Source organism: Nansenia antarctica (assembly GCF_963989245.1).
Source record: "Nansenia antarctica genome assembly, chromosome: 4".
NCBI lineage: Eukaryota > Metazoa > Chordata > Actinopteri > Argentiniformes > Microstomatidae > Nansenia > Nansenia antarctica.
Genome location: NC_137689.1, coordinates 25,325,417 through 25,349,802, shown reverse-complemented (window position 1 = coordinate 25,349,802; position 24,386 = coordinate 25,325,417). Strand labels below are relative to the sequence as shown.

The following is a 24,386-nucleotide window of genomic DNA, read 5'->3' as shown; positions in this document are numbered from 1 at the left end:
TTATTTTGATAAATCCCACGAGTTTGATAAAAACATCCAGCCTTATTTTGTATAAGTCTCAGGAGACTTATCAAAATAAGCCTGTATTTTCCTTTAGTGATGTTGATGGAATACCCCCCAGTTCCTTTTCTATTGAAGATGAATGTTCTATTGCTGCAGCCCTGGAGATATATATAATTGCCAATGTTGGGGCTTTTTTTATTCCGATATCATCCAGCCCTATTGAGACAGGCTAATAGTAAAGGATTTTCCATTGGACCAATTACAGAGAGAGACAGGAAATGAAACAAACTGTTTATCATTTGAGATAATACATCTCAGGGTTAAGTAAATGGAGGAAATGATGTCAAACTTGTTAGTAACATTATCTTTTACAAGTTTTCCAAATGAGACTGTTAAGCACGAGCTGGAAGGATATTAGAACAGAAATGATAACTTTCACATACCAGCTCCAACAACTATATGTAGGGTGGGCAGGGCATTGTAGCGTATACTTCATTCATAAATGTATTGATACAAGTTACACATAGCAGGGCATGGAAATATCAACAAAATAAGATATGTCTTTATTTAACATAAATTAAACAAGATTTCAGACAACATGAAAATCTATCCCACAGAACATTTTAATAGACACAGAAGTGCACAGAAAGCAGTTGAAGCAGTTTAACACAACAATAACATGCCACATATCTGTGGCTAATATGCCACAGTTAAAAAATAGCCCAAATAAATGGCACACTGTAATTTCACACAAATTGACAGAATCCACAATCCTTGTTAAGTTCCACATAAACCTCAGACTTACAAAACCTTTAGTTTGGTCAAAGAAACAACTTTTATACACCAAGTACTCAGTTGTGTTGGCACTTAAAGGAAGTGTGCACAAAGGGTTTTGTACATTAAGAGGATAGATGTTTTCATTGTATACACAAAGATTCAATGTGACCTGGGGGTTCCATCAATCTTGCAAGACTTCAAAATAAATCTAGATTTTTCTTTAGCGACGTTGATGGAATACCCCCCTGCTCTGAAGCAAAGGACGTGTGTGTTTAAGAAGCACAATCTCACAAACAAAACCAATTTTGCGTATTAACCCCAAAACCTTTCACACCCGTTTCGGAACTAAACTACAAGTGCACTTATGTCTTTTCTTCTCACTGTGAGAGAAATAGGGGATTCTTGGTCAGAAACCTGTTTTTCTGGAATGTTATCCTCACATATTACATTTCTTCCTTGAACCACAGAAACATTTCTATTTACATTTCCTCACCACTGAAGCCCACAAGAGCTTTATGACTTAAAATATCCAATAAGCATGGTAAATTAAGTGCACTGTGCTTGTTCCGTTGCTACGTAATATACTCAGTAACTGTTATTCCTAGTTGACATCTTTCCATAATAAGTCATAGTGCAAATGATATTAGGCCTTTGTTATTATAAGCAGCCTCTCTGCTACAATAATCCTATTGCAAACATATTCAGACTTAGATATATTACACTGCCATTCTGTTGTTTTGAATATAACAATCTGACCACATAAAACATGGATGTAGACAGACCTTAGACAGTGTGCTTGCCAACATTAGTCAAACAAAAAACAGAGGTATACAACAGCGGTTATGTACAGGAAGTGGAGATTGATAGAATCACTTATTTTCTCATAAGCGAGGCAGGCAGCAACACCCAAAATGAAGACTGCAAACAAAATGGAAACTTCTTTGGTGGTCATTATTTTGGGTGTTGCTGCCTGCCTCTCTGATGAGAAAATAATTGATATAGTTGTCCTGTGTATGCACCCCATTCACTTATGAAGGCCATTGGTAGCGCCAGCATTTTTATATTTTGCCAATAATATAATTTGTCACTGCTTGTGTTTGTCTTGCTATATGCGCAAATGTAACCGTTTGATAAGCACATCAATTATTACTACGATATTAAGTTGGTGTGTGAGTGGGAAGTATGTTATTGGTGTATAGCAACCATTTACAGTGTAACTTGAATAAATACAGTAAGAATAGTCATTCAATAGGAAAAGACTGAGGCACCTTTGTTATTTACAATATCCATATGACACCATAGAGTAGCGAAACAGGTTTCACTTACAAGTGGGAAAAAGCTTTTTGGAAGCAAAATGACACAGACCGCATTCCTAAATTAGCTCTGAGAGCACTGGAGCGTCCACGTGGACGCTCCGGCGCTCTCAGAGCTCATTTACAAACGCGGCCATAGTAAACAGGCCTGGATGCACAATGGATGCAATTAATGTCACCCGCTTAGACACACTCCCAGTTCTGATGGCCGCAGTGTTGCTCACCGCCTAGCTTATCCTTCTGAGTACACGTTAAGCACATGTGGTGAAGTTTGACATTCGTATTCTTCTCACCACTTCATGAAATATGGACAGTTGGCACAGCCGGAGAAAAATGGATCAATACAGATCCTTAAAAGGGGCAATCTGGGATTGGTACTACCATTTTTTTTATTTAAATGAATGATAATTCATTCATCTTTGAAGAATATAACGTATACATGTCTGATGAGCTTAGTTTAACTGTCTTACCCAGACAGAACCCAAAATAGAAGCTTGTTTTACTCCACGGTTTGTAAATATGTAATTGTAAACACCATCAAAACATGGTTAAAACTATAATTTTGGACTGGTTGGCGTTTGCTGTCCAAGCAAGGGAGAGGCAGAGAAGCCAACAGTAGTCTTGTGAGGGAGGAGGGAGCCAGCCGCATACAGGATGCCCCAGACAGTCAGTCACCCTATGGGCCTGGCCAGCGCACCGCCAAAGGACGCCACGGAGAAGAAGAAGAGGAGATGGAGGAATCACTGGTGGCGGCGCAGGAAGAAGTTGGTAACGACTGGCGGGGGTGGAGTAATAGATCCGCCCCACCCTGAAGCCCCGAACCCCCCCGCGCCCCCTCTCGAGGAAGAGGACTGGGACAAGGAGACGAGCAACCTCTCACCCCCGGACTACCGACCGGGGCTGTATGGACTGGATCCCTACGGCCCTGAGGATGTGGTGTCTTTCGCCCTCCGGGGGGTGAGCCTGCAACACACCGAGCCCCACCTCCACCTGCCAGGTTATGCCTACCAACCAGCGCGCCACCACGTCCACCCGGTCCCCTGGGTCCCCCGCGTCGGCTGCATCGTGGACGGCCAGTTTGCTGACGCTGAGGAGTAAAGATGAGGAGTGACGGTTGTGTTTCGGTTTCATCCCGTTTTAATTATTATTATTATTGTTATTATTGTTATTATTCCGATTTTTCGGTTTTATTTTAGTTCCCTCTTTCAATTCTGAGCTCTTACGAATGATTTTAGTTTTTTTGTTGTTTCTCTTGTTGTTTCTCTTCTGCTTGTTGGTAGTGATGATAATGGTAGTGTTTACAGTTTGTTATATAGCATAGATTTCAAACCGGTGAAGTATCTTTTGTATTCTCATTTTAAACAATGCTCAGCCATCCACTACCCATCTCCCAGATTTCAGCCAACTGACAGTACTGGTGAATGTTAGTAAAATAGTTGTCCTGTTATCCCGCTGTTTGACCTTAAAACGACAATAAACTACTAATTATTTTTTTTTAATATATATATATATATAATTTTGATATCATGGATGGTCAGTCCTTGCATCCGTTGTTTTATGAGCGGTAACATTTCTCCAGTCTCATCTCTCAGCTGTAAGTGGAGGTTTGGGGGTCTGCTAAAAAGAGTTCAAGGAAGGCTGACAAGGTTGAGGGGAGTGCTTGACCCATAGGGGATCCCTTAAAACCTCCCATATGCAGTGGAAGATCGGTACTCATCGATGCCATCATTTAATCGCACCGAGAGTAGAGAGACAGGTGACCACATCACACCACCAGTAGGCCCCTCTCGTGTCCGTCCAGCAGCACTTTGATCTTGTGCAGCTCCTCGATCTCCTGGTGGTGGCGCTCCGTCTTGTGGCCCACCAGCGAGCGGTAGAAGTGGATGGTGAACACCACAAAGATCACGCCCACCGGCACCATGATGATGGTGGAGGCCAGCGCCGCCTGCCAGCCGCTGTGCTCCGGCGGGGGCCTCCCGGGGGCGGTGGTGCTGCTGCAGTTCACTTTGGCGGCCAGTGTGGCGCCCCCCTGCTGCTGGGGGACGATGGCGCCCGAGTCCACGGGGAGGAACTTGATCCAGCAGAGGAGCACCACCTCGGCCAGGAAGAGCAGGATGCCCAGGGCCGTGGAGAAGCCCCAGGCCAGCTCGATGTAGTGGTGCATGCGCTCGTGGGGCGACTCGCTGACCGAGTTGAGGTTGTGGATGTTGCTGACCGCCTCCACGTTGGGCAGGATGCAGGTGCTGATGAGCAAGGCGAACAGGTGCACGGCCACCAGCACCGTGGTGCACACGCTGAAAGCGATGAGGAGGGCGCGCGGGTAGTTGTACTGCATCTCCAGCTGCACCTCCACCATGGCCACCTGGCACACAACCACAACCACAACCACAAAATCAAAACCACCACAGTGAGCAGTGGGGGGAGGGAGGGAGGGAGAGGGAGAGAGGGGGCTGACATAGATCTCTTGGTTTTCAGAGCGGTTCACATGCTATTAATAGCAGCCTCTTGAGCAAGCCTTTCCCTCTGAGGTTTATCTGAAGTATGTCTCCACTCCAGTAAACGATACAGTCCAACCAGGACAACTTTTAACAGCATTGGCCTTCCCATAACTCCTGAACTAATGACAAAAATATTTACTTGGGATTCGGCCTCTGGAAATGTTTTGAATACAAGCGCACACACACACACAATCCATCTCGTGTCAGACAAGGGAAAACCGGTAAGGATTAACGCAGCAATCTCCACAATAGATTTCCCTGTCCTAACACAGCCCGCTTCACATGACGATGCACAAAAACACTCAGCGAGTGTGTGACTCACCATGGCGAAGCCTGAGAGCAGCGCTGAGGTTCGGCTGGAGGCCTTCAGCTTGGCCCGGCTCAGGTACAGCTTCCTCCAGGAGAGGGCCTGGACTGAGTGGTGGTTGGACGACACCAGCTCCAGGTAGCTGCGGCGGACCCAGTCTCTGTAGTCCATCCCCCCGCCATCCTGTCTCTGCTCGGACCCCCCCGGGGCTGGGGAACCCATGGGCACGTTCAGCTCCCTGCTCATGGCAACTGGTTGTTGAGAAAGAGGAACAGACGTTAACTGAGGGACAAATGGAGAAAATGAAAATGTTTCATAGTACATTGATACACAAGCACTACACACTTCGCTAGAGTTGTATACAACCGAGGTAAACGTTGACACTTTTATGGGATTCAAGGTGTTAAGAAGAGCACTTTGAGTCTGACTTTCCAAGGGTTCTTCGAGAATGACAAATGGCTGCACTTCATTTACTTGGCTGAGTTTCCCCTGTTTTATCTGTAGTTTTTACTTGGCTGAGTTTCCCCTGTTTTATCTGTAGTTTTCATCTTATCAACAGTTGAAAGCAAACAAAGAGAGACATGCCTGCAGGAAGACAGGCTTACTTGAAAATTACTATTCACTTTTCTAAGCCTTTAATCATTTTTGAAATGATTCCTTTAAACTACCTAAAAAGGAAAAGTATGTGAAGTTTTGTGGTTGTTTTTGTGTGAGGTGGTTGTCATTTGTTTGAATACGTATATTTCTGTTATTTCAATAATAAAACATAACTAGGCTAAATAAAACTGTCCCTTATGTGACTAATGAGAAAGTCTATCCGCCTCCGACTCGTCATCGAAATGTGAGTGAGTGGCTGGTGAAGACAGATCTGGTTACCCTGGGGAAATAACTAATTTCTAAGACTTGAACTTGACGTAACATACTTTTCTTTTCTTTTTAAAGTGTGAATACATGCTGCAGGCATTGCAAGCAAATTCTCTGGGTTCTCTGATGTCGTTTAGTCCTTCTTATAAATATGATTGAGTGGCTAGACAAGAGCGGTAAATTGGCTTCAATTCCAACAGTCCAAATGCATTTATTTACAACCAGCAAGCGAAGCTGAAAAGCCAAATGACAAAGTGAAGTTTGATAGAAGTTTGATAGCAGCGGACAGCATTGTACCAAGCTGCGTCTGTCAGCCAAGCTGCTCACATCTGGAGCAGTGAAGTAACTAGCTAGCAACAATCTCACGAATGTCGAAAATCACGATGGCGAGCAATGCCAAGTGAGCAAATGAGCTGGATATAGCTAACAATGTTACACGGATAAGTCTTAAATTATACAGCCCTAATGCAAAAATGATCACTACAGCAATTCTGAGAATCAATGGTTTGAATGAGTCAGTCTGGGAACTCGGCTAGCATCGCCTAGCTACATGGTGTGGTTCAGATAGTCCGCAGCAAATCCACCGCTCCGGGGTGTTTGAACAGATGATTTGATTTTGAACAGATTATTTAGTTTACCTTACTGCCAAGACGTCCTTTGGGCTATATCATCCACAAACCTGGGCGGACTCAGTCAGATTGTTTATGTAACTAAGGCAGGTGATGAAGAGCCTTACTGTATAGCTAGACTAGTTAAGACTGCAATAATATTCTGTTTCCTCCTCCTCCCCTCTTGTTTTTAAGAATTCAGAGGGGTATTCCATCAACGTCGCTAAAGGACAATCCAGGCTTATTTGTATAAATCCCGCGAGATTTATAAATAAAATCCACCCTAATTTTTTGTCTCGCGAGATAGAAATAAGATTTCCTTTAGCGACGTAGATGGAATACCTCCCTGGTCACGTGATGAGGGTGTGGCTGTCTGCATCCCCAAAGAGATACGTACTGACATCAAGGTGAGCAGTCTGAAGTGAGTTGATGTAATAATGTGTAATGAGTGAAGAGGTCTTTTCAGTCCAAGCAAGATACACAATAATGTCATGAGTACTATACTTTTTTGGGGGGGCGGGGAGAAACTGCCAACAGTACGCAATACTGTATCTATGCATGTCCAGTAGTCTGTCCCTGTGTGCTCTGCTAAACCAGTGGTTCACAACCTCCTGTGGTCCTTGGTTGATGCTGACCGATTGAGTCAGTTCAGTTCTCACTTCTCAGGGCTCATTTTTCATTCGAGCTGTTAAAAGAGGAAGATGCTACACCTTGATGCAAACAAGACATAAGGATGTGGATTAAACACAACTTGTCTACCTCTCTCCAAGAATCACTAATTTCTGATGGAATATAAGGTCGTGTTTCTGCAAGCCTAAATAATCGACACAAGACAAAGTCAAATCAATGCCTTTAAGAAAACTTGCATTCCTTGCATTAAGATGAACTCAATTCAACTTATTGAGAGATTTGTTGATGACATTTTTGCTTTTTAGCTATTTGAAAAGTGTCATAGCAAAGGGTCTGAATACTTACACACATGAGGTATTTCTGTGTCAATTTTAATAAATTAGCAGAAATGTCTAAAAACTGGTTTTCACTGTGTCAATATGGGGTATTGTGTGTGGATTGATGCCCATTTCCTTTTATTTAATCAATTTTAAATTGAGTCTATAACACAATAAAATGTGGGAAAAGTGAAGGGGTGTGATGACTTTCTATAGCCACTGTGTGTATGTATGTGTGTGTGTGTGTGTATATATATATATTATCCTACATTTTGTAATTGGATAAGCTGCTACAATCCAAAGCGTCTTTATCAGGTTTCAAAAGCAAGGTAATTGTTGATACGTTCATAGACTGAGGAAAGGTTCCTCTATCTTCTTCCTGGTATACACACTTATTTCAGACATTACGTGTGTGCAATGCTGAATTGATTTGGACAAACCAACAACTGTATTGCCATTATGAGTTAGGTCTTAAGCAAAATATGTGAAATGTCCAAATCCACCCACAGCGTTTAATAATGCCCAAGAAACTATAAACAATTACATGTATGGGGGGAAAATCATCAACAAACCAGACAGATTAATCCACACCAGTGCATACTGCCAGTAACAGCATTCCATTATTTGGCCGTATATCCAAGGAGAATTAAATTAAATACAATAATATGGGTGTATTTTGACAGACCACTTAGGTATGCCATTGTCCTAATTTCCAAAATATGAATAAATGATATAATGATATAAAATAAGAGCATTATATTCCACTTTATTTCATACTAATATCATATGACATAATGCTGTTCTTTTGTTTTTTGTCAGGGTGAATCTCTTGCAGCTCTATGCCAGCAGAGGGCAGATTTGGACTGGTCACATCCAATCCTTCAAGAGACGAATGCAGTCTGTCAAGGAAGAATTCTCATGCTAGAATGATCATACCCCCCCAAAGCCTACACATCACATCACAGGGAATTTGTTGATAATCAGGTGCCTACAATCATGTTAGAAATCGCCTCACTGGTGCTGATGTTTGTAACTTTAAGGACTTTAAACTTTAAAATGTAAGGATTACATGCCAATATCCAGCATTGTGATGTCAGTCCAGACCACATGGCTGAATGTATACATTTCTAATTCATCATGCATCTCAAATGTCAACCATAAGCCATACGGTAAGTTTCCTTAGTTTGACCCTTCTCGGAATGTGATCAGAAAGGAAATTCGCAATCCATTTGAAATATTGACATAGTTTTTTTTTTGTTTAACACTTTTTCTGCAGAGATAAATAATCAAAACATGAATATAAACAATACTTCTTTCGGTATATTGAAGCTCTAAAGTTATAGCTCAGCTACTATGAAGACACAGCAAGTAATAAGCATTTCCAAGAATCAATTTGTTGTGCAAATGTTAGACTAACTAAAATGTTAGGAGTGTGAAATTGTTTTACAGACAAAGACATGGCTGAGCAATGGCTAAGTAAAATCAGCATATGGTCATAAGGACCAGCAGCACACAGTAAGGCAACTGAACATCTCTGCTTGTTTCCATGGCCAGAGAGTTAGAAAAAATTGTGATATAACCGAGAGTTCACTCAAAGTTCATCTTGTGTGTTTTTCTTTTTTCTTATTTTTTTTATTTTATAAATCTGAGTGCTGTTTGACTGGTGTTTTGGCAGTTGTCTCCATGGTGTCCTCCATAGGTGATTCAAGAGGTCCTTAGAGAGGGAAGCTTCACCCAAACTGCAAAGAGCTTGACATGGTAGCCACTGGAGTGTGAAAGCAGAGACTCCTCTGGATGTCTTTCCAGCTTCTCAAGTCCTTTAAACGTCTCTTTATATTTGCAACATCAGTAACTTACAGGCAGACCAAATGAACTTCATTAAGGCTGAAGATTTTTTCCCCCCTCTTTTTCTTTTTACCACAGTAACATCAACACTCATCACCATGCACTCTCTCTCTTGATCTCGTTTGTTCAAAAGTTCACAAGCCCTCACGCTGCTTAAGAAACGGGGCCACAGGGAAAAAAAAAAGAAAAAGACGAGAAAGTGTCCATTTAGAGTCTAAGGCGAAAAAGGTAACTTGTAGAGGGTGAGTCTGTGAGGAGCCATCTGACTCACTTCTATCACTGATGTGGACCAAAGAAGAAGTAGCCTAGCCAAGGCTAGCGTTGAAATGACCAGGCCCCCCCCTAGTGGAGGGGGCTGGGAAGGGCGGGGGTTTCTCAGACACGGAAGCTCTCTCCCTTGCCGTCGATGTGGCGCAGGCGTAGGTAGACGTCTGTGCCGATGCCCTGCATGGACTGGATGGACAAGGAGCCGCCCAGGTACTCGGCGTAGGCTCGGGAGGTAGGCAGCCCGAAGCCAAACCTGCACGACCATGGAGAGGAACAACACTCAGAAATAGACCAACACAAATGCTAGCCTTACATACAGTGGCAGAACCTTTGCATCACCCCCAATTCTCAATAGACGTAAACTAGAAGAATGAAAGCGGGTGCACGTCTGTCCATTATACTTAACACGGCACACAGAGCAGCACCAACTGAGCAGCGTGCCAATGAAACACTGCATGATGAGAGCAGGATCGACAGAACCAATGCCACACAATGGGGCAGAATTATGATGAAAGCACATCAATTCTTGTTCAGGACAGGTGAACATTCATTCTCTAAAATGGCTGTAGTCAGGTCAGATGAGTGATGACTCAATGATGGCGTGGGTGGATGAATGGGACGGTCAACAGTGGTGCCTATCTCGTCCTACCTACCCGTGCATGGGGCCTTTCTGGGGCCCGCTGTTAGTGATGCTGTCGAAGAGGTTGGTCATGCGGGGGTCCTGGGCGCTCTCCTCGGCCGTGCTGTAGTGGTAGTCCATCACGTGGTCCAGGATGTGGTGGGCGATGCCGCCGCCGCGGTCTGAGATCCTAACATACCAGGACGAGGACCAGAGGGGTTACAGAAGCTCACATCAAACACTGCCCCTGGGACTCGACACCCCCCCACCCAGCCCCCTCCACCCCCAACAGGAGGAACATTGCACCCCCACCCCCACCCCCTCCCCCTGCATGTTCACCTTTTATACAAACACAAAAAAAGCACTTAATACACTGACCCGTTTCAGTGTTAGTCAAACATTTTAGCCTCTGTAAATTTGCCCAGTGTAAACAAACGGTCCAGTTACACTTCTTAATCACGGCCAGTTCAGTGAGGCACAGTCTGCTCTGACTCGGCTTTTAACAGAGGGTCCTGTTGCCATGACTACCCCTCTCTGGGCCTGATAAGCCCATTGGCTGAGAAACCCCCTCCCTCCCAGTGATGACGGTTGGGTGGGTGTCAAGTTTCCCATTCAATGACTGGGAGTCTGGGACTCCGGTTGTTAACCTTGTTAAAAAAGACTTTCACTAGAAAGAAGTGGAGAGGTCATAGGGAGGTTTGTGAGCCTCACTTTAGTGAGGTGACAGCCAGCGAGACAGTCAAGCCACTCACCTGATGACAAAGTCTGTGTCGTTGTTGGCGATGGTGACCCCCACGTCGGGGACGTTGTAGGGTGTGTCCAGGTGGCTCTCCATGGTGGCCCTGAGGGGGGGGTGGGTGGGGGGGAATGACACAGTTCCAGTTGAGGTCAAGGGGAAGTTAAAATGAGGACATTTGCATTCTTGGGACTCGTGAAATGTGACACTAAGCAACTCGGAAAGACTTTCACTGGTACTACTACATGACACTCGCGCAATGATCACACCGTGAGACAGAGCCTTCTGGGAAGAGGGATCATGTTCCCTCTTGTCGACTCGCACACATTGATACATTGGATTAGAGGAGAGAGGAGGTCAAACTAGGGAGAAGAGCTGTGCCAATGCTCTTAAATGGCTACCTGTGAGGACAGGACTGGATCACTAGGGGGGTATTGATGAAGTGTGCCGCCCAGATAAACATGTCATGAGGGGACATGGTGACTGAGGAACATCCCTAGATTACAGCCCTTGGTTACACAGCTAGTGGGAGAACACAGACCAAACAGTGTCTAAGTCTTTGTTCCCAGAGTTCAGTGTCACCCGTATGAATCCCAAAGGAATGCCGCTGAATTTAAGCCAAGACCTCCTTCCAAAAACATGACATTCCCAGCCAGGGAACAAACACAGGGCCCAACGGTGATTGTGTATAAAATGGCTGTCACAGACCCACAACAACACCCTGAGTATGTGCAACCAGGAGAACGTTGCTCATAGAAGTTAAGCAGAACATTTCTTAATTCTTAAAAGTCCAGTATGTCATTTAAAAAAAAGAAATTGTGCTTAATGTCCACGAGTAGTTAAATTAGTAGTGATATCACATGATGAAGAAAATTCAGTTTTCTGTGCTTTTGAGAGGGTACAGATGATCCCCTTCACGTACACTGGCTGAATGCCAAGTCAGCAGAAAAAGAGAGCTCTGAACCATCCCTTTTAAGGAGACAAAAAGTGTGTGTTCCTCTTTTCTAACCCTCTTTTCATTTGCATAAAAAAAAAAAAAACACCACCACCAAAACCAGACGTAACTAACAGAGAATGAGTTTCAACCAATGAAAAGGGTTTAAAGGATCAGTACTCTACGTTGAACAACAACTCTATACGTTGAATGAAGCCCTCGTGTTGCCCTGACAGGGATCGTAAATCTGCTGAAAGCACAGTTGCAGTCGTGGCTGACTTCCAAGAAAAAAACACATAGCACATAGATAGCATACACGTGATCTACTTTACCACAGCCCCAGAAACACTCACTGTGTCCGGTGTGGAAAGCAGAGGGCTCAGTTGTTCAAAACGTTCAACTTTTCTTTTTTGATCCATCTATCTATCTGACTGATTTTGAGTCGTATAGGGGAAATCAGCCAGCTCTTTAATCAGGATCCAGATTAAAAGTTTTGAACAACTGGGCACAGAAAATCAGGGTAAAGGGCAAATCCACCTAGCTTACTTGGACCGTACAACACTGTGGAATACCTAACCCCCATTCTCTGGAACTATAAACACATGATCAGTCCACAGTTGCCTGAGCAACTCTTTCATAATCCCAACCAATGACTATTCAGTTCCATGCACGTCTACTCATTCAAGCTAGCTAGCAGTGGGACCACCTTGGCGTGACCCTCTGCATTTCTACCCTCGTCCTCTTACACAACGCTACCCCTGAAAGAGGATCTGCTGGCCTACTTCTGGTGGCTGTGTTATTGTAGTCCGTTGTCATGGCAAATCAGTCATAGATCATCCTAAAAAAATCCCCCTATGAACGCTGATGCAGGCGGATTTAGACAAAGACAGTGATCGTTTGATCTTGCGAGTGTGAATGGTGGTCAATGCCCCCCCCCCTCTCTACATATTTACAGTTGATGTATGAGCATGCCTCGTTGTCGTTCAGAGAACAGATGCCGAACTGCAGACATGTTTGCTGTGATTATATGACTTGGCCGTAGGCAGCCATCACTCAATGCTCGTCTCATTCACAGAACAGCATGGGTGTCTTGCACTGTTTGTGCATTAACGCGATGTTGTGTGCACGATAACGGTTCTCCCATTTAATGTCCAATATCTAATAACTCCTCCAAATCCGATTTATCTTAACTTGAGGGCATGGTAAAATAGCAGGATCCGATATGATCAATTGTCTGAGACAACAATTATTTCCAATTCTTCTCTGATGGGTGATGATGGAAGACAGACAGGCGATGCCATGCTGGATGGACTGGTATTTGGGAGGTGTAACACATTAGAGCTGTGACATGCTGACGAATGAAACAGGTTTGATGGATACAGGTTTCACAATGTTATGTTTAAGGTTACTTTAGAGCATTCTTTAAAAGCTTTCTTTTGGTACCCCGACACTCAAAGAGTTGTTTCTGGTACCTCATGGCGTTCTTCAGCAGCTCTGGCAGGATGTAGTCCAGGGGGAGGGGGATGAAGGGGAAGCGGGCCGCCACGTGGCCGTTGATGCGCACCCGGGGGGAGTTACCATACTGGTGCTCACACAGCCGCCTGCAGAGGACAACAGGAAACATGCAGTCACATGACTTGAATTGGCACAACTCGCAGTTCCACACTCGTGTTACTCGTGCGTTCGTGCGCAACACATAAGCGATGGTTCTTAACTGTACTTGAGGAACGACATATATATATATTTCACCTCAGTCCTCATACACTCATCGGACACTTTATTAGGAACACTATACTAATACTGGGTAGGGCCTTCCTTTGTGGTGGCATTGATTCCACAAGAGTGATTCCTGTGAGATTCTGGTCCATGATGGCATGATTACATCCCAAAGGTGTTCTGTTGGATTCAGACTCATGAGATCCAAAGTGTGACTAGAAAACATGCCCCACACCATTACACCACCTGAATGAATGAGGTGTACATGTGTTCCTAATAAAGTGTTCGGTGAGTGTAAGTTCTACATGACTTGGTAGGAATACCACTGGCTAGGGTCATTATGAATCAGTCTCTACTGCCTCTCAAGCAACTTGCCTGTATGATGGTGGTCATACTGAGTATAAGTGATGGTGGTCATACTGAGCATACGTGAAGGGAGTGGACTAGAAAGGGAGGTCTGAGATCCTGTCTACTCTAAAGTGCTGATGGCAAATGTATTTGTATAGCACATATTCATACTCAACTAAATGCAAATTCATGGTGCTTTACAGAACAATAAATACACTGAAGTGCAATAACATAACATTTAAAAAGTTCAATCAAGTAACAATCAAAACCCCAAAAAAACTAAATCAGTCAATAACAATTTAAAAGTTCAAATTTAAAAGAAAAAAAAGAAAGGAAAACAAATCAGTCAGTTAAACCGAGCTTAAACTGTCAACATTTAAAATACAGTCAATTAAAAGCTGAACAGAACAGATCTTCAGCCTATTCTTAAAGATTGCTAAAGATGGGGCTGACGTAATGGTATGTGATCGTTTGTTCCAATAGATATAGATAGATATAGTTTGCATAGTGAGCGAATGCCCCCTCTCCACTTTTGGTGCTCACTTTTGGAACAGTTTAACAGCCTCAGATGATCTTAGGGATCTAGCAGGTTCATAAGGCACTAATATGTCAAGGATGTATTTTGGCCCTAAACCATTCAGTGATTTGTAGACAATGAGCATGATTTAAGAAATCTATTCTGAGATACAGGGAGCCAGTGTAAGGATCTCAGAACGGGGGAAATGTGGTCAAACGTTCTAGTTTAGTCAGAGTCTAGTTTAGACTCTTGCAGCAGCATTTTGAATAAGCTTTAATTGTCTAAGTGCCTGTTTGAGCCCTGAAAAAAGGCCATTGCACTAGTCTAGCCTGCTAGATATAAATGCATGGATATGTTTCTGATCATGCATGGCCAAATAACCCCTAATTCTCGCAATATTTTTTAGATAATAATAAGCTGTTTTTGTTGTTGACTTAATGTGGGAGTTAAAACTTATGTCTGAGTCTAAAATGACACTGAGATTTCTTTCTTTTTTGGGGGGGGGGGGGGTTTTCAGATTTTATCCCCCTTTTTCACCCAATTAGGTAGCCAATTGAACCCAACCTAGCATTCAATTATCCCCTGCCTATTGCGTAGGATCCACCGCACGACCCCGTGGCCGGCAGTCCCAGAGGAGGGCGCCAGGCAGACTAGCTGACTGGCTCCTCGAGCCCAGTACCGTTACTCCAGCACCAGACGGGGGCGGTGTTGCGCGACGGATCCTTGTCCGGAACTACTCCTATACCGCCCTCGGGAGCGGCCGCCCAATATGTCGCTCCCCGTGTGTGCCCCAGCCATATCCGGATCTGGCGAGCTGGGATACGATCCCAGTCCCCGGTGGGCAACTTGCACTAGTGGCCAGTGCTTAGACCGCTACACCACCGCGGGGCTGACACTGAGATTTCTAACCTGATCTTTACATTGTAGGGAAAGAGCTTCTAGACAAGCACTAACCAGCAGTCTTTAGTTTTTGACTCCAAATAATCTCAGTTTTGTCTTTATTTAATGGTAAGAAATTCTGACACATCCAGTTATTGATTCGATCAATGCAGTCCATTAGGGAACCAAATGAGGATGTAGGATGTCGATTCTGGTTTATAATTGAGGGGGGGGGTCTCTCTGACCATGGGGGAGAAGTGTAGGGTGTACGTGGACAGCCCTGCTGATTCAGGGCCTGGCACCTTTGGCACGGAAAATCCGCATTAGTGCCTTTGTTCTGATGCAGCCAGTACCCATCGGCTGGAAAGAGTTTGAGGAAGGGGGGGGGGGGGGGGGGCAAGAGGGAGAGAGCAGCTGCGCATTCCTAGAGAGCTGATCTGGGACAACAAGTGCACATATAGGCTGCTGAGGAGTGTTTGTGTACACTGGGACTGGGACACACACACACACACGGTTATGACTTTGAACTTCCTGACACAGCACAGCAATAGTGTCAGCCTGGTAGCCTTCTTGACAATAAAACTGCCCATCTTGTTGCCATATCAACAAACCATTCATTTGAGTCCCATTGGTTGGTTTGTGAGGGTGAAAATAAGCTTGTTGAGCGAGATGTACCTCAGATTCAGAAACATATCAGAAAGATATAAACAGCAAATAAGAGTCAAATTAATGAGATGAAGGGGAAACTAAGTGAGAATACTTAAAAAGTACAACATTATGCAGAAAACAAACACTGTTGATAAAATCTGGACCTTTACAGTCTGGGAACAATGCTGGAGGGGACATGCAGCTCGACAACAATGTTCACTTTCGTTTTCTTCCTGTATGCCGTATTCTTACAGATTGCTTTTATTATTATTTTCTTTCTTCTTTTTTTTCAAAGATATTTATTATTATTTAATTATTATACGTTTTATTTTATTTTTTATTTCTGTCCCAAGCATACCTGTGGGTGGGGGGGGTTAAATAAATAAATAAATAAAAATGTAAACAAAGACTGCTATTACTTCTTGTCACTTGCCACTGACTGGTTAGGTTACAAAACTTGGTTTTGTGTTTGTTCTCTAAACCAGACAGAACATTGTAAATCAAAGCTGAGTCACCAAACCGAGAGAGAGAGAGAGAGAGAGAGAGAGAGAGAGAGAGAGAGAGAGAGAGAGAGAGAGAGAGAGAGAGAGAGAGAGAGAGCAACAATGAAACTTCGAACAGAGACCTTGAAGTTCAAATAGAATTTTGACCATCTATTTGCGGTTATTTAAAATGTTATTTAAATAAAATAAAATAAAAAGTTATTTAAAATGATTAAAAAGCAATGATATCTACAGTTATGGTCATTTGTCTGACTGTTACCGCTCAATACAAAGCAAAAATGCCTATTCATCTGATTTAAACAGGACGCAGACAATCCAGAAGACAAACCCACTGACTCTCTCTTTGTATTTGGTTGTTGCCCACCTTCTCTCAGGTAGAACACAGTCCTGTAGTCTCGTATTCAAACTTCAAAATCTAAATCATCATAGGCTACCATGGACCACTGATACGGGAACACAAAGGCCCATATAAACAGTCCTCAGTAGTAGCCTCAGTGACACATCCGTGCATGACTCTTATCAGCTTATCACACAGGCAAGCAGGAGCCAAGGCAGGGAGTCACCTGAGGGTAAAGTAATGCTCAGAGTAGGGTGAGATCATTCTGAACCAATGTAGGTGATGACAACACTCACCTTGCAAAATCCACCCACTTCTCAATGATCTTTTTCGGGGAAAGTCGCCTGCAGATGATCCCCACAAAGTCAGGCTGCAACAACAGTGGGAAATGGAAGAGGTGATTAATATGCTTTAAAAACTCTAAACTGAGAGGTTGGCAAAACATCTCGATCTGAAAGGAAAGAACAGTTTGTTTTTTTGGACATTTCTGGGGGCAATGTGTCATAATAATTAATAATAATTAATAATTTTGCCATTTAGCAGACGCTTTTATCCAAAGCGACTTACAATTACGAATTACAGGGACATTCCCCCTGGAGTAACTGAGGGCTAAGTGCCTTACTCAAGGGCACACTAGTAGTGGTGTGGCTTCAGGCGGGATTTGAACTCACAACCTTCCGATCACAAGTCCAACTCACTATCCACTAGACCACCACTACCCTGGTGGTGTCATGTCACCATATAATAAACATTTGGTACAAGACAATATGATCCATCACACCACTGATTTTAGTAGCAGCCAAAGTGTTCAGGGAAGTTTCGGATAGAAAAAAACCCCTAAAACAACGAGACATTTCAGTGATTGATTGCAGCCAACCGGTAATACAGTCGCTTGAGTGATTTGTGCCGTGAGACAACAGCAAGAAACCCCAGCAGGGGTGTTGGCTATGAACGACCTGAGTCAGTCAGGGAGTCACTCCAGAGTCCACAAAACATGCTTCATCATCCCCCAGCACCGGCACAGACATGTTATATATATAGACCTTGGGTCATATACTAATATTCTGAGGCCCACTTGGGTGCCGCACCAATCTCTCAGGTCACTGGAGCAGAGAGCTGCCAGAACCTGCTGACTTCTTTGGCTGCAGGGGCAGCAATTGGTTTAAACAAGGAGGATACAAATACGCTCTGTTGGTGAAAGTCATGGGGCCAGCAGACTGCACTGACTTCATTCAAATAGTGGCTTTGTCCCAACTCACCTGTTGGGTTTTTCTTTTTTTTAACTCACATGGGTGCTGCTGTGGGGGTCTGGAACATGTCAATTGTGGTAATCATTGATCTGCATTTGTGCACTGGGAGTTACAGTGGTAACATTGATATCAACTATAGTCTATCGTGTCGCTATTTTAAAATAACAACTATAGAAGATACTAGAAAACTATGTATATTTTAAAAGAAAATAGATCACGTTTCTTCAAGTGCTTTGAGTTGCATTCATGTACGAAAGGCGCTATATAAATAAAGTTTCACTTCACTTCTTGCAAAACATGTCCAAAGAAAGGTGTACACACACCCCGCATACAAAGAAGGGTGTTGTTTGTAGACTACAGTACTGCTCTAATCCTGAACACGGTACCAAAGCAAGGCCATCTCCATGACGACACGTTAGATTCAGATAAGCACCTCCTTGCCAAAACATTGTAGGTATGTGCTGCTACTCAATGTTCGATTGACATTCACACTTGAGAACATTTATTTAACAAAAAGAAAAGTGTGCAAAAAAAGAAAAGTTGTTCAGAGACGTACATTTTCTTCGTGCAGGGAGAGGTGGTGCGTGGCCAGCATCCGGATACCCAGACGAGAGGTCAGGGTAGTGTCCAGGAAGTTACGAATCAGGGTTTCATCCTAGAACATAAACAAACTCTCTTTCAACAAACTCTCTAAGGGTGGGTTCACATCTAGCTAGTTGGTCAGGGAGCGTTTCCCCCCTAACATGGTTAGTTTGGGCATAAGTAGATTATCTAGATTCCATTAAGAATACACAACGCTATTTCACCCTGCACTCACCTTAATATAAATCGGCTTGCGAGGAGTTTATGCTCATGCCAATAGCTGTATAATCCGTCTCATTAACAATGCATGTGGACATCACAAAATCACAAAAACTGTTAGCAAGCGTGTGGTGTTGAGGGCGTATTCAGAACCACAGAAGACCTGAAGATCGTTTGCTCTGTCAAGATTGCAGTGTGACCCTAACCCTAATCCACCCTAAGAGCATACTGTACAAGTGGAACAATCAGAGGATTACATTATACAAGGGGACAAAAAAACGCCAATCTATGCCAGACACGTAAACTAGATTGATTAGCAGAAAGGCATTGAAACAGCTGTTCTAAAAAGAACTACCTAGGAATGCACTGAGGTGACCTTTCTGGACCGATACGAATCTCCGATATTCCTCTGGCCAGATCGACTGACAACGATTGAAAATGTTTCACAGTGGGGCAATGTTTCACAATTTCACAACGGGGCATGTGTTCCCCACATTTTAACTACTATGCTTTCTGCTTGTGCAACTTCAGTTTGAGTGTTTTTTGCTCAGACAGCTCTACAATATAAACTCTGAATATCAGTGATAAACTTCAATGTCGAGCCGATATCTTGTTTTTAAGACATTATCGTCTGCCAATACTGATATGACGACTGATATCATGCATGCCTAAAACAAGCTGGATCATAAATGAGTTGCAGTAGTTCATGATTTGTGCATCAAGCAGGGAGCGGTTACCTGGATGTGTCTGCGACACTGGCTGAAGCCTTCGGCCAGCAGAGTGACCACGTCCTTGTGGTCGTCTAGAAGGTGCTGCACCATCTTGCTGTACCGAGTGTCCGTCTCCTGGTCCTTGATCTGTCAAAAATATAATCATCATTTAATTTTTTTATTTGATTTGCCATGCAGTCAGTCAATTGTTGGAATTTGGTATTTTTTGCTCGAGGCACAGGGTCAGCCATAGTCGTCGCCCCTCCAGAAATGAGGGGTTAAGTGCCTTGCTCAAGGGCACATGCAGCTCCCTGCTGAGGCAGAGATTGAACCAGCGACCTTCCAATTGCTAGCTGGCCTCTCTAACCACTAGGCTACCGCCGCCCCGCAAAAGCATGACATCAGTGGAGGCAGCGTGAATCCAGACAGTCGTCAAATGTTTGACTATTATCACAACGAGCACTGAGGTCAATTCTATTGCATTAACCCGTTATGAAATGGACATGGAATTCTTTCATCATAGAGCAATTGACTTTCTGAATTGAAAAGATATTACCAGGAATCGGCCAAATATCTGATCTCAATGTTATTCAGAGAGGAAACATATTGTTTTGTGAGAAAACAGAAGTTGGTATGATGTGGTGTTGAAAAGGTACAAGGCACATGTCATCACCACCAAGATTAAATGGGCACCAACATGTTGCAATAAAACACCCAAACTAAAAATAGAACAATACCTATTTTACTTAAAGCCAGTGTGGATTTTCTCGGAAGTTAGCCTCAGTTCATCACAATGCTTTGTTTACTCTAAAGTGTTGTTGTTGTTTAGCATTATATTTCAGCTGGTTGCGATCATCTGCAATTTGCATTTATATTGCACTTGGGACAGATCAATATGGAACCCTTGAACTTGGCCTAGCCAACCCCCGCTCTCTGGGTGTGTGGACTTGGCCTAGCCAACCCCCCTCTCTGGGTATCTGGAACTCACCGCTGGGAATTCGGTCAACTTGTGGAAGGCTCTAATGTAGAGTTCATGCTGCAAGAGAAGGAAAGGGGTATTAGAATTCCCCTCGGGGGGACTGGTGGACTGATAAGTTATAACCCCTTGTTACATAACCCTCCCACCCCCACCACCCCCTGTGTTTCCCTTAGAGGTGGGCCCCAACAACACATGGGTGTACACGTGCCACGGTCTACTTTCCAGGAAATCACCATTGGGTCTCCCACATTGCACAGCACAACAGCTGAAATCCTGACAAGATAGGTCCCTTTGATTTCTGGACTGAATTAAATGGATAATGTAACCACAACATAGACCTAACAACTGAATCACACTGCATAAGACAATAACACAATAACAAGAAAAACATGAACAGGTTGCACATGACTGGTTAGCCCTAGCATGTGTTTTGAAACCTGTATCTCTTGGAACAACACCTGACAATAGTACAATTTCCTACGGTTTGCTATTTTAACAAATGACCCGAAGAGGAGTGTCTGAGAAGTCTATACACATAACTGGTTGACACTCTTCTCTGAAACGTTTGACCCCAAGAGGCACTACTACAGGCACTACTTAATAAGAAGAGCCTGGCGGTGTCAAGAGAGGAAGAATCTGGGTAAAAGTTCATTCAGACTCTGAAGGAGTAAACCGTCCGGGGAGAGGTGGGTGGGTAGGGAATCGTGAGGGAGGAGCATCTCACACTGTAGTATATGGCGGTTCAATAACAAAGTAAAGCCCTCCCAGAGACACATATATTGCCTCACAGTTCAACTCCATAGGACAATAACAAGGCCTAACTTTCAACACACATAAACTGCTGATGAAATAGAATTGAATTGAACTGATGGTTCTATTGGCATAGAGTGACGGGGCTTTGTTTGCCTCAATAACAGACTGGCTGTCAAATTCATGTAGGAACTCAAGACATTTAGCTAAGTGAATGAGCAAAATATTGTAACAGGGTGTTCTCAATGAGAGTAGAGAGAGTGAGTGGAAGCTATGCCCCAGGGTTGGTCTGTGCCCAGTGGAAGCTACGCCCCAGGGTTGGTCTGTGCCTAGTGGAAGCTATGCCCCAGGGTAGGTCTGTGCCTAGTGGAAGCTATGCCCCAGGGTAGGTCTGTGCCTAGTGGAAGCTATGCCCCAGGGTAGGTCTGTGCCTAGTGGAAGCTATGCCCCAGGGTTGGTCTGTGCCTAGTGGAAGCTATGCCCCAGGGTTGGTCTGTGCCTAGTGGAAGCTATGCCCCAGGGTAGGTCTGTGCCTAGTGGAAGCTATGCCCCAGGGTAGGTCTGTGCCTAGTGGAAGCTATGCCCCAGGGTAGGTCTGTGCCTAGTGGAAGCTATGCCCCAGGGTAGGTCTGTGCCTAGTGGAAGCTATGCCCCAGGGTAGGTCTGTGCCTAGTGGAAGCTACGCCCCAGGGTAGGTCTGTGCCCCAAGGTGGGTCTGTAGACTCACCACTTGGAGGATGGTGGGGTTGCAGCCGATGATGAAGGGCAGGCTGCGGAAGCCCTTGATACGGTGGGCGATGCGGACAGGCAGCTCCTTGTGCAGGTACTTGGCACTGCTCTGTGCGCGCACACACACACACACACACACACACACACACACGAGCAAGAGAGTGAAAACTTAAGTAAAACACTTATTAACTAATTAAGTCATGACTTTTACAATCCCTTGAGCCATGTTTATTATAGGGTCAATTAACATTTCTATGCAGCATACCAGTGTATCAGTTTATCTAAAGATAAATTGAGTAATATACTACACCACACTAGTGCCACACTATGTTCAGGGCAGCTTGACCTCTTCTACAATGACAACAACAATACCAAGAAGACGGTGGCCAGAGGTTTTCATTCTGGGCAACACGATAGATATAAAATATATAATATATAATATATATATATATAAAATAGTTAGCTTAGTTACCAGGATGTGGTGTCCTTCTGGAGACTTCCCAGCATAGAGAAGGGTGGTTGGTGTCAGTCGGACTGAGGCCTGGGGAGAGGGCAGCCGTTACAGGAAACACACTAACGCAGGTCAACATGACCTGTTTGAACAGGCAGAGTCACACCCAACAGATTAGGATTTTATGAGGTATACCAACACATTTCTTTTTGCCAAAGCCTTTATAGGGAAATTAGGCTAATTTCCCCTATTTCTGCAAATGTAGCCTAATCAAAATGTACAGTTCTTGATAACACTAAATAAAACAGCCATATTTTGGAGCCAACTTTATGGAATTTAGGACCTCAGACTTTTGGATGATTGAGAATCAATGGAGAAAGAACATATCCTGAAGGTTAAGCATCATTAACGGTTCAGCGTTCTGTTGCTCAAATGAGCAAACAGTTTGTAATGAATTTGCTACAGTCATGGGCAGTTCAACTTGTCAATTGCTGATGTAGGTTTAGCACAGTGGTGGTACAATTATTTGAGTGACCCTGCAGATTTACCACCTCGTCAATGGATGAGTACTGGTACAGACCTGATCTGACTGGAGTTTTCCCAAGTTTTGACCAAGTCATTGATATCTCCATGTCATGCTTTGACCTAGCCACGAATGACTTAAAACATTGTTGCAATTGCATATGATACACACAGTTAAAGGATTAACGTTGGGACTAGTATTATTTTTGACATTTTCACTTGGGTGTTGTAGACAAAAAAAAAAATCTCGGGTAAACGCTAGAGGGCCAAAGTGAGTTCCTCTCTTGTTATGTTTACTAACTTCTCGCCTCTCAACGGTACTGAATATCCGAACTGCCATGTTAGCTCAACTTTCTGACCTTGGGCCTGACCTGTGACATGACTTAGCAGCTGAATAAAGACTTGAGCTGCGGTCATTTGAAGAGGTTTACCAGATGAAGAAGTGCAAGGTTAACAACCTAACATGATCCATACCTTTTCGGCAGCAGCATCGATTGCAGACTGGTTGTAAAACGATGTCACTGTTTTGGACCTCTCTCTCGCCAGTTCTGAATATCCCTGCTGTATCGAAGAAGTTGTGCGAGATCTCTCAGTGTCTGTCGTTGAGAGGGGGGCGATGGTTTTCGTGATGGGGGCCAGCAGAAGCCTGCTGACCCTGGGGCTGGTGATAGCACCACAGCCCAGCATCTCGAACGCTGTACCTGTCACCCTGCGACGCATTTTGGAGCTATCTTTCTTCTATGAAAGAGAAGAGGCCTGTCCTGGAGGTTCTCGAATTTATTTAATGGCCGCCTCAGTAGGCCATTACTGAGTTACACCCGATACCGTGCACAAAAGCACGTTTCTGATAGTCGGATAGGGTACAGAAAGAGCTTTATACGAGACTGACCAGTGTGGAACGGTGTTTGTTAGAAGACGCGTCCGTCTGTCCAATCGCAGGAGGGCAAGGCGGAGGAAGGGGGCTAAGCCCCGCCCCCCGTCTACTGTACGTGCAGCTGGGTGGGTGCGTGGGAGAACAATGAGCAGTGGGGACACTATGTTCTTTTCCGTGGCAAATGCATGGATGGGTTTGGTTTGTTTGTACAGAATGAATTGGCGGTTTTATCCGTGCTACGCATTCATGTGCAACAAGTTAGGTAACGCATATTAAATGGCGAAACAACTACTGTTGTTGTAAGTTGTAAATGTAGGATGTATTGTAAGTGATAATAACCTGACGTTATAAACTTAATAAATCGGCAATAGAACCTCTGATGCTGTTTTTTCAAGTAGCTGTAACAGACTAGGAGGGACCAGAGTATAATCAGAAAGAGCGTTTTTGCCCCCATGATGGAGCTCTTTTAATGGCTCAAATGTGTTTCAATTCCAGTGTCCTTGTCTACCAAAATCACGATTTATTTTCTCATTTTGATCAATAATGGCAACAGATAAACAAGAATATCCTGTGTAACACATTTTGTATGAGGAAAAAAAATACTTATCCAACATAAGAAGACTAAATATAAAAACAGTAAAAGTGAAATAAAAT

General features: G+C 43.8%; 2 protein-coding genes across 2 annotated transcripts; both read right to left on the bottom strand.

Annotated features, from left to right (window-relative positions):
* Window positions 1–3,858: 3,858 nt before the first annotated feature.
* orai2 (ORAI calcium release-activated calcium modulator 2) lies at window positions 3,859–5,446 on the bottom strand (the record flags this gene model as incomplete). Its single annotated transcript, XM_080528472.1, has 3 exons — window positions 3,859–4,455; window positions 4,914–5,149; window positions 5,410–5,446. The coding sequence occupies 3 exons, from the start codon at window positions 5,444–5,446 to the stop codon at window positions 3,859–3,861; spliced, it is 870 nt and encodes a 289-aa protein (XP_080384598.1).
* Window positions 5,447–7,828: 2,382 nt separating this feature from the next.
* bckdk (branched chain ketoacid dehydrogenase kinase) lies at window positions 7,829–23,655 on the bottom strand. Its single transcript, XM_080528259.1, has 11 exons — window positions 23,333–23,655; window positions 22,358–22,426; window positions 21,884–21,994; window positions 20,416–20,463; window positions 19,455–19,574; window positions 18,473–18,571; window positions 16,963–17,036; window positions 13,191–13,319; window positions 10,801–10,890; window positions 10,083–10,238; window positions 7,829–9,682 (listed from the first exon to the last, which is right to left on the bottom strand). Exons 1-11 carry the CDS (start codon window positions 23,576–23,578, stop codon window positions 9,538–9,540), a joined length of 1,287 nt encoding a protein of 428 aa, XP_080384385.1. The 5' UTR covers window positions 23,579–23,655; the 3' UTR covers window positions 7,829–9,537.
* Window positions 23,656–24,386: the final 731 nt, after the last annotated feature.

Excerpts from the sequence above, each read along its gene's own strand:
- bckdk (XM_080528259.1), bottom strand. The coding sequence starts at position 23,578 with ATGCGTCGCAGGGTGACAGGTACAGCGTTCGAGATGCTGGGCTGTGGT. Across the intron at positions 22,427-23,332 it reads TCGATGCTGCTGCCGAAAAG|GCCTCAGTCCGACTGACACC; the intron begins GTATGGATCATG and ends CCCTCTCCCCAG. Across the intron at positions 19,575-20,415 it reads AGTTGACCGAATTCCCAGCG|ATCAAGGACCAGGAGACGGA; the intron begins GTGAGTTCCAGA and ends TATTTTTGACAG.